Raw genomic sequence first — 9364 nt, forward strand, 5'->3', positions numbered from 1 at the left:
CCTATAATTTCAGGTGATAAGTGTATCAGCAGTTGCTTCTTTTCCAACATCATGCCACAGTGGGAACTTCTGTCTTAATCAGATACATCCTCAGGCCTGGAATTAGCACCTTTCTGTGACAAATTTCTGTGCTTATTTCAAGTTGCCACTGTGACTTACCTTATGGCAAGTTCCTTCTGTGGCATTGACAGCGTTTGGAGACAGGGAACTGTATTATGTCCTTACACCTGGCCACAGGGAAATCGAAGGCAGCCTGCTAATGTTAATTCAGACAGGACTCTAAGTGGGATGTATCCCTGCTGAAGTTGTTTGCCTGGCAAGAGTGCTGCAGGATCATCAGGCTCTTAATTATCTGGTGTTCTCTCCAGTTATAAAGCAAATTGACTGAACATTCTGGCCTAGTGAAGAGATGGTTAAAACACTCACAGCCTGTGGCCCTCCTTGCCCTTAGCATTTTTTTCTGATGGATTAAATGTGCTGGGAGCCCAGGAACAACTTTTTCTCAGTCTTTGTTTGTCAGGCATTTTTCTCATATCCCACTCAACAGAATCCATGGAGAATGACTATTGTTCCCTGTTAATCCCCCCTCTGGTCTTGAAGCTCCTTGTGCCTGCCTGCTAAAGCCAGTTGAATCACTTATGCTCTGTCTCCAGGAGAGAGGGAGAAGAAAGGATTAAGTTTTAAAGAAAACAAAAATGTAATGCAAGAAAAAAAAATAAAGATGTGGGGTTGTTTTTTCCCCATTGTTGGGTTTTTTTGTGGGCTTTGAGAAAGTAGAGGGATGGAAAAGGGAAAAAGGCTTTCCTATGAAGGAGATAATCGTCATCATTCGATCTTTGGTGACTCTTTTGAAAAGCTGAGTTCATTCAAAGTAAACAGAAAGGAAGATGATTAAGTTACCTCGCATTCACTGTCAGGTGCTGCAGAGTCCACAGTGCCTGGTAATTTCTTACCCTGTTAGTTAACATACCAAATTACAAAATGTTTCTCAGGAAATAGCTCAGGCCGTGTCTCCTTCCTAGAAAAATGAAACCACATCGGTGGAGACCAGAGGAATTGCAGACTTTGCAGGCTGGTCTGGCCAATGGTACTCCCAGGAACAACCCTCCAGGGAGAGTTACATATAACTGGCGTGGTACTCATCACTTATGTTGGGAAGAAAACAAACTCTCCTAAGGAAACCAGGTTCTGCCAATAACAGGTCAGAAAGTGCTGTTCTGAAAGTTCTCAACACATGAAATTGGGAGTAAATAAGCATTGTGACACAGATTACACTTTGGGAAATCATGGGTGGTTGCATCACCAAAAAAAGTAGCTGGAAAAGCTATTGTGATCAACAAATGAGTGAATCTTACTTGGAGTTCTTAGTCTCGTTTCCAAAGTCATTAATATGATAGGGGACTCTATAATTCCCAGAGCTCTAGTTTCAGCTCAGGAGGGACTCCTGTGGTTGAGAAAATTGATGAACTAATTCTCTGATCAAATCTCTTCCTGTGAGGAGGAGAAACCACCCCAGAGATGCTTTTAAAATTGCACCTGTTGTCTTTACCTTGTTCTTCCCCAAAATGTGGCTCAGAAGGCAGAAACCCCCATAATTCTTGTCTGTTCCAAGGGTGGGAGGTGAGGATCGAGGACTGAAATCTTCTCTGGCAGCACTGAGCAGCATCCTGCATCTTCCACCCTTTCCCTGTGCTGTGTGACTCATGCTGGAGGGAAGAGACATTGTTATGAATGTAAAGTACACACTGACATGGTCTTCCTCTCATCACAAATGAGGAAGAGGACCAGACACAGATAGAAGGAACCACAGCAAAAAAAAAAAAAAAAAAAGAGACAGGGCTGGTTCCCTCTCATTTGGTACTGTGGACAGTGTGCAGAGAGGAGCAGTAGGTTTGGATTGGGACAAAGAATCTGCTCTCTACACCAACCTTATACAGCAAGTTAGAGGTAGAAAGAGATGAATGCAGCTTTTCCCAGAGCCTCCCTCTGGCAGTGCCTTCAGCAGAGCCCTAACAAAGTCATTGCAGGATACTAAAAGCCCTGCTTTTCCTTGTGAAACGGAGAGGAGAATTTCTCCAAGCATATTTCTGTATAAGCAGATTGTGAATAGCACCTTGCACAACTTCATACAACAGTAAGGACTTGTAAGTCTCTGAATTTGTATGAGTAAACCAGGCTTCCCCACCTGTCATCTTTCCCAAATTTTCTTCTCTTTCATCATAAAACATCTGCTTGAGGGCTAGAAGCAAAGTGGAAGGGCAAAATCATCTTCTTTACCATAAACATCCAAATTCCTGTATATGCCAGGAAAAGAGAATTGCCTTTGTATCTCAGGCTGAGGTCTCATTCTCTCCAGTGCAATCAAATGAACAGCTGTTGCTGTGGAGCTTGTCTAAAAACAACTCTCTGCATTCTGCTCATTCAGGTCTTTTATGCCTGCTGTTCCCAGTATTGTGCTCTTTTTCCAAGTGTTGAATTTTCACTCGGACATTTATAGTTTTATCTCTATTCAAAGACACAATCAAAGGCCATAGGCATCACCAGCCAGGGGCTGAATCATGTCTTTGCCTATGCCATATTTTCAAATTCCAGCAGAATACTTTGATACCAAAATGATCCAATGGCTGAAACCCCGATTTTATGAAAGTTGAACATGCAAAAGAGAGAGACTCCTGCTGGTCTTCATTTACACCCTCATCTCCCCATTCACACTCTCTTCTCTTGAACCTTTCATGGATTTCCAGGGGTAAATATCTTTCCCAGTATATCTCCTTCTACCAACACAGCATCATTTAATTTGGTGGCAGTAGAAGTACCATTTCTCAGGCCACTGCTTTTCACCTGCCACATCACTGTTCAGGAGCTTGGCAGGAAATTGTAAAGGCTGGAAGTTAACATGATATTGCAGGGGAAAGAAGGGGATGCTCACAATGCAGGAAATGCCACTTGAAAGGCTGGATGAAGAAAGGTCAGATTAAACTACAGAGGAACTTAAACTGTTTGGACCTGTTTGGAAGTACTTGCATTTCAGGTGACACCTGCTCCCCATTGTTTCCTCGGTAAGTTCCAGGCAGAGAATGTCTGTTTGAGACTCATGTCCATTGCCTGGGCCATCCTTCCAGCAGAAATTACAGAAACCTCTGGAAGAGCTCTTTGCCACCACATTATGGCCACTTTGTATTGTACCGTGGGCATAATGGAATTTTCAAATGCCTGTCAGAGCAAAGAACATTTTGCCTTTTATTTAGTTCATCATTTTTGCCTGTGGAGCTGTTTGGTCAGACTGCATAGTCCCTTTTATGTTCTTCTCATGACTAAAAACTATTCTGCCATGTCCCAATGCCTGTGCTGGGTGCCTGTCAGCTCTATGCTTTCTCCAGCTGAGTGGCAGCTCCCTGCTGTCATTGTCCAGGTCCAGAGCCAGATCCTGACTTCACCCTTTACCCGTCCATGTCTTTAGCAAAGACACTGGAGTCTTTTCTCACCATCAGTGGAAATAAGTGGTGTAAGCCTGAAGATGGAATTATTGCCCAAAAGCTGGAGATCAGCAGACATACAAGTTAGGCAAGCTCAAAAGAGGAGACAGATTTTGACTAGAGAAAAGATAGAAGATACAGGAGCAGAAGCATGTCTTTATGAGCTACTCCTCATTCTGTGGCCTTTTTTTTTTTTTTTGCATGTCACTCAAAGAACTGAAACTCAGGGTCTGGCCAGTGGCTGCAAGGAACCTGTGCATCCTGGTGTTTCTGGCTGTTCCCACAAAGTGAAAAGAAATACATTCATCACTTGACCAAAGGGGTCAGGATAATCTCTTCTCCTCCTGCATGGAGCCAATCCTGCTCTCCAGCCTTGGGGAGATGAGGCAGGATTAATAATTGTGATCAATGTGTTTCTTGTTTCCAGATACTGTGTACCAGAAGGTATTTTGAGAATATGATATATGAGTCACTGTGGGATGCAGCAGAACATTTTAGCCTTGCAGCTTGGAGGTACATTATTCATCTTCTCTCGGCCTATGAAACATGCAGCCCAGAGACACCCTGAATATGGTCTGCAGAAGCTCAACTTGAACCTCCAGGGAAGTTCCTTGAAAGTGTTTCTAGAAAAGATATTTATTTTTTTTAGTTAAACAAAAGGAGATAATCCTTCCAGATCTCCTTACCCTTTCTTCCCCTACCCCTCCTCAATTTTCTGGCTTACTTCCAAAACCTCTAAGGAGAAGATTGATTGGCGGCTGGTATTTGCTAAAATCCCTGTTTTCAGCCTCGTAGCACCCAGCCTTCATCACAACCTGTGCCCCTTGCTCCCATCCAAAGGCTGCATTAAATTGTTGTATCCATCATCTGGCTGCCAGCCACAGCCTTGCCAGGGAAGGGAAGAAGTGAGTGGACAGAAGTATTAGAAAACTCCACAGATAACACAGTTTTGGTCAGGAAGAACACTAACTTTTGCAGCAACTTTCAGGCATATTAGAAAAGATTCAGATACTTGTTCTTGGGACGAGTAGCTTGAAGAGGCCGTAGTACATTAAGCTCTTGTTAGTAGGGCATTTGGATCTTCATTCTTGCACCAGTCCTGGCTGCCCTATCCTCTGAAACAGATGTTGCTGAAAAATCTATGGAAAAGCTGGGGTATCGAGGTGTGATTTGGCTCTCTGATTTACACAAGACATTTCTTGGCCTCATGGATTTTGCCAGAGCACAGACATCTCTCATGGAAAACTCAGCAGGATGTCATTTCTTCATGTCAGGTATGAAATGGACTGGGTTGAGTAGTTGGATTGGTCCCAAAACCAAGGGACTTTCTCAAGGTGATCAAAACCACCAAAGAGCCTGGTCCCTGTTAAAAACAGGAAAATCAAGAAAAACTGTTTATTATTTGTTAGATGCTAAACTATTACATTTGGCCTCAGTTGCATTTTGTTTGGTAAGTATTTTCAGATCCTTTTAGCTTAAACCTGCAGAAATGCTGTAATTTTCAAATGATGTTGAGTAATAATGTGAGGGTTTTGCTAATTAGGAAAGAACATCAAAGAATTTTCTTATTACTAAGCAAATTCTTTCAGACTACTCTTTCAGGGATGAAAGCTGGTTTCAGTGTGGGTGTTTCTCCATCTCAGTGGAAATCTTTCTGACTGGAGTAAAGGAGAACTGTAAGATTGTCCTTCGCAGGTGCCCGTTCCAATGCAGTCTACAGTTAAAATTCCATATTGGAGGGATTTAATTTTCCTAAATCACAAAATAAGCCTTAAGTTAAGAAGAGAAAATGCACTCAGATTAGGTAACTTGTTGGAAACTAGAATTTCTGTGAAGGCACGGGTGTGTTCCCCAAGAAAAATTACTCTATATTGTAATGTCTGGAGCTGCATAATTCAAAAACTTCATGGCAGCACATGACTAATACAAGACATCTGGTTTTGTCTGGGTGGACATTTTAACAGCTGGATTTTCACCATAGGTCCAATCCTTTCTCAGAGGTCAGGGCTGTCCTCAAATAGTTCATCAAGGAAAAAAAGCCTGTTCTTTTTGAGCAGGTTTGTTGCTGCACTGAAGATCCTATCAGGAAAAAGGCTACTTGTATTTGAAAAATCAGCCTTCTGAATCCTTTTGTGTCTTTCATCTCATTATTTTTGGTAAATCCAACCTCTTCTATTGAAGCAATCAAGATATACTGTCAAGTTTTCAGATTATTTGACGTTTTGACTAATGGTTTCTTTCCCCTCTGACTTCCCATCTATTTTTAGGTGAAGAAATGCTGGTTTAAAACTCTACAAAGTTTCACTTAAAAGAGGTCAACCCAAATGTTGCAGATTTTTCTGTTGCATAAAGTGACATTTCAGAAATGCCAGTTTGAAAATGTTCTATAATTTTTAAACTTTCCCTCTGTTTTGGCAGGATGAACCTGTCTGCCTCAGTTTATCCAAAAGCTCTGTTATCTTCATTGCTGTTCGTTTACCTCAGTCCAATTTCAGTCAAGACTGTTTCTGTGCTGGGCAGCAGGTGCACGAGGAAAGTCTTTGAGGGGAGCTGAAGGACCAGCTCTTTCTAAAGCTTTCTCTGCTTTCCTTGCCAACACTTTCAAGAGGCCCTAACATGATCTCCAAAGGCCCTGGAATTTTTTTGAAAAGGGATCTTCTTTTGAGTCTTTGGAGGCTCCAGACAAGAAGATCATGAGATCTTTGGTTACCCTGCTGAGAGGCTTTGCAAAATGAGTAGGATGCCTTGTTCACCTAAACCAAAGGACATGACAGCAGGTGTGTAAACCTGTTGCTGTTTTGAAACAATTCCTCCAGCCTGCAGCCTTGCCTGTATTGTTTGTTTGGTATTGCTTCTGCCTGAAGTATTCATAAAGCATTATGCTTAAAAAATTAGGTTGATGAATAAGAAGGGACAGTTCTCCTAATAAAGTCATTGACAGAAAGGCCAAAGCTTTTTCTTTTTTTTTTTTTAATCTGTGTGGAAGCTTGTCATTTGGCTGCTACAAATTTGTCTGAGTAGCAAAAAAAAAAAAAAAAAAAAAAAAAAAGACAAAAATAGAGTAGTAGATGGCACTGAAGAAGAAAGTGTCCCAGCAAATTGATCATTTGTGCAGACATACAATTAAAGCATTGAGGATTCCTCACTCGTTGTAATGAGGGAACAAAGACTGTCTCAGAACTTAGGGAGCTCATTTGCTTGTGCAAGACCTGTCCTGTAGGTGACAGATCTCTGACTGCCTTCGGGGTGTCCCTGCTTGACCTCATTTGACTGAAAAAGTGTCTGATTGCCAGCCAGTTTAACCTGTCATGTCGCAGGACCCTTTTGCAGCCAAGAAATTAGCATCACATCTTTATTTCCAGGTGAAACAAATGAATATATGGCATTGTTGTTGTTGTTGTACCTCTTGCAGACAAACAAAGCAGTAGCCAAGGGGGATTTCCACCACGCAAGCTCCAGCTCCCGGCGAGCTCTCTTCCTGGCTGTCCTGTCCATCACAATTGGAACTGGCATCTACGTCGGGGTAGCTGTGGCTCTTATTGCCTACCTGTCAAAAAACAACCATCTATGAGCCTCAGGAAAGGGGGAAGAACCAGCCAGCCCGGCTCCTGCACTGCAGAAGTCCCCAGCACATCAGACTGCGTGGTTTTCCAAAAAGAGACAAACACTTTCTGGGGGCAGGTACAGGATGAGATGGGCTTGTGCATTGTTGTAGGGTGGGAAGTTGGCAGGGCTGGGGGAAGTTCCACCATTTGTGATGCACAAGTCTTGCTTATCTTCATCAACCCCTGTACAAAAAAGGGAAAGAAAGAGCAAAAGAGAGACAAAGAATGAAAAAAAGAAAAAAATACAAGGAAGGAAGATGGGGGATGTGTGGAGAAGGGTGTTTTGCCTTTGCCTTCTTTTCAATATGGTGTTTACAAGCATCTGGCAAACTGAGCTGTTCTCTTAACACCTTCTTGGTCACCTGAACTTTGCAGCCAGCATGAGCTTGTGCTTAATTTGCTTGTTAAGCACGGCACTGAGATCTGGGGAAGCATGGACAGTGACTGGTTCTCTGAAAGAGCAATATAAAAACAAGAGGAAGAACATGGCTTTTTTTGTCTTTGAAATGCAGGACTCATTTGCCTGAGAGTGAATCAGACACCTCAGCATAGAGTGGCAATGCCTACTCTTCTTGTTGGGGGTAGGTTTCCATGGAAGGAGAAAAGGAAATTAAAAACATTTTTCTTTCTTTTCCTTGTTTTTGGATTAAGGTGTGCCCCACAGGCCCACTCAGTGAAGAACAGCTGAGGTTACAACTGCATGACTCGGCTCCGCAGACAGAGTGCAATTTCGAAGTAACATGAGACCCGTTGTAAAATTAAATCCTCCATCCAGTCACATTGTGGTAACAGCACTTTACTGTGGCATTATTGCTCATCTGGGCTGCTCCACCTTGCCGTGGAGACCTGCACAGCAGACAGTGCAAGAAACCTGGGGAAAAATGCAAACTGAAATACTAATAAGTTTTTAATTAAAAAATCATGGTAAAGCATGGGAATTAACCAGAGAAAGGAATGCTTCATACATTTCTGGGGTCCTGCTCATACACAGACCAGTGAAGACCACTCAGATCAGAAGCTCACAGCTCAGCTGTGCATCAGGGACACAGCATAGCCATGGAGAGACAAGTCTGTTCCCCAATAAGCAGAGCAGTGGTAAATTGTAGGGGAATTGAGCCTTGTCCTTACTTCACTGACTGAAATGATACATTTATTTTCTCCTTTACTTGCTCCCCACACTAAACTCTTTTTTTGTCTATCAGATTTCCCTGCACTCAACTATTTTTTTGTCTTACCATTTTGTCCCGTCCCAGGGTGTATCAGCATAGACATATATATGTAGCTACATATATATATATATACACACAGAGGAGAAAACCAGTCAAATCAATGACCACTTTATTATTCAACTGCCTCATGTTTTACAAACGTGGTTTCTTTGAACAAGGATGTCATCAAAGACCTTTATTCCCAACTCTGTATTGTGTGTCATCTTTGCTCTGGGACAGTTTCTTCTCTTGTTTTGGGTTTCCATTACTTTGGTTTGAATTTGAATTCATTTGTTTTAGGGGGGGAGAACGAACACATGCAATCCTATTTTTTTGGTAGCCATATCGTTTATTAAAACACATGGTATTACAGCTACTGGTGCTTTGTGTGACTCTTTTTTTGGGGTGGATGTGAAGCATTAGACTGAGTTAAACTTGCCTCAGTACACCCAGTCCAGCTACCTCGAGAGGTGCTTGTATGGACCATCTCATGCTGTCCCTGGACCCAAAAGCCTGTTGCAGTCACTGACGGGTTTTTTGGCATTGAATTCATAGAACCAGAGAATTATTTCAGTGGGAAGGGAGCTTAAAAATCATTTAGATTTAACTCACCTGCCACAGACATGGATTCTATCCACACGGGCAAATTGTTGGGCTTCAAGCTAAGCCTGAAGACTGGCAGTGTACTCCTAGTCCCTTCTGCATATTTATTATGCATTATTTGTGGGAAATAGTCTTTCTCATAAAGCCTGAGCTGTGGAGTACATGATATTGAATAAAAAACCTCTAAATATTAATTTAAAGGGAAAGAAACTAGTGTTTCCTAGCCTTGATTTGAAGTTAACCTGGAGTTCAAATAAATTGGAAAGCAAATACAGATATTGTAAGGTCATTAAGCAAGCCTAACAACAATGATAGTAATGTAATTTTAAAACCAGTCTTATGCTTGAGGACTCTGCCTTATGAACTTTGGTAATTGTGCTGGCTGAATATTGACCTGAGAGGCAAAAGCCAGCTCTGGAGCTAGAAGAAGCTTTCCCACAAGGGCTGCCTTTAAAATACCGTAGAGGCCCTT

The 9364-nt window shown here is 42.1% G+C and overlaps 1 protein-coding gene across 2 annotated transcripts in view; it reads left to right on the forward strand.

The window, feature by feature from the left end:
* Positions 1 to 8642, forward strand: part of SYNDIG1 (synapse differentiation inducing 1) — a 48885-nt gene extending 40243 nt beyond the window's left edge. The window contains exons 4-5 of one of the 2 annotated variants that reach the window (XR_011149701.1): positions 6889 to 7157; positions 7733 to 8642. Coding sequence is in view for 1 of the 2 variants with exons in the window: in XM_069009458.1 (XP_068865559.1) it covers positions 6889 to 7047 (159 nt within the window). In the remaining variant the exon portion in view is untranslated. Of the gene's footprint in view, positions 1 to 6888 lie in introns of both variants that reach the window. The other variant, XM_069009458.1, reaches the window with a different exon arrangement.
* The last annotated feature ends 722 nt before the right edge of the window (positions 8643 to 9364 follow it).

Source organism: Aphelocoma coerulescens, chromosome 3 (assembly GCF_041296385.1).
Source record: "Aphelocoma coerulescens isolate FSJ_1873_10779 chromosome 3, UR_Acoe_1.0, whole genome shotgun sequence".
In the NCBI taxonomy this organism is placed as follows: Eukaryota; Metazoa; Chordata; class Aves; order Passeriformes; family Corvidae; genus Aphelocoma; species Aphelocoma coerulescens.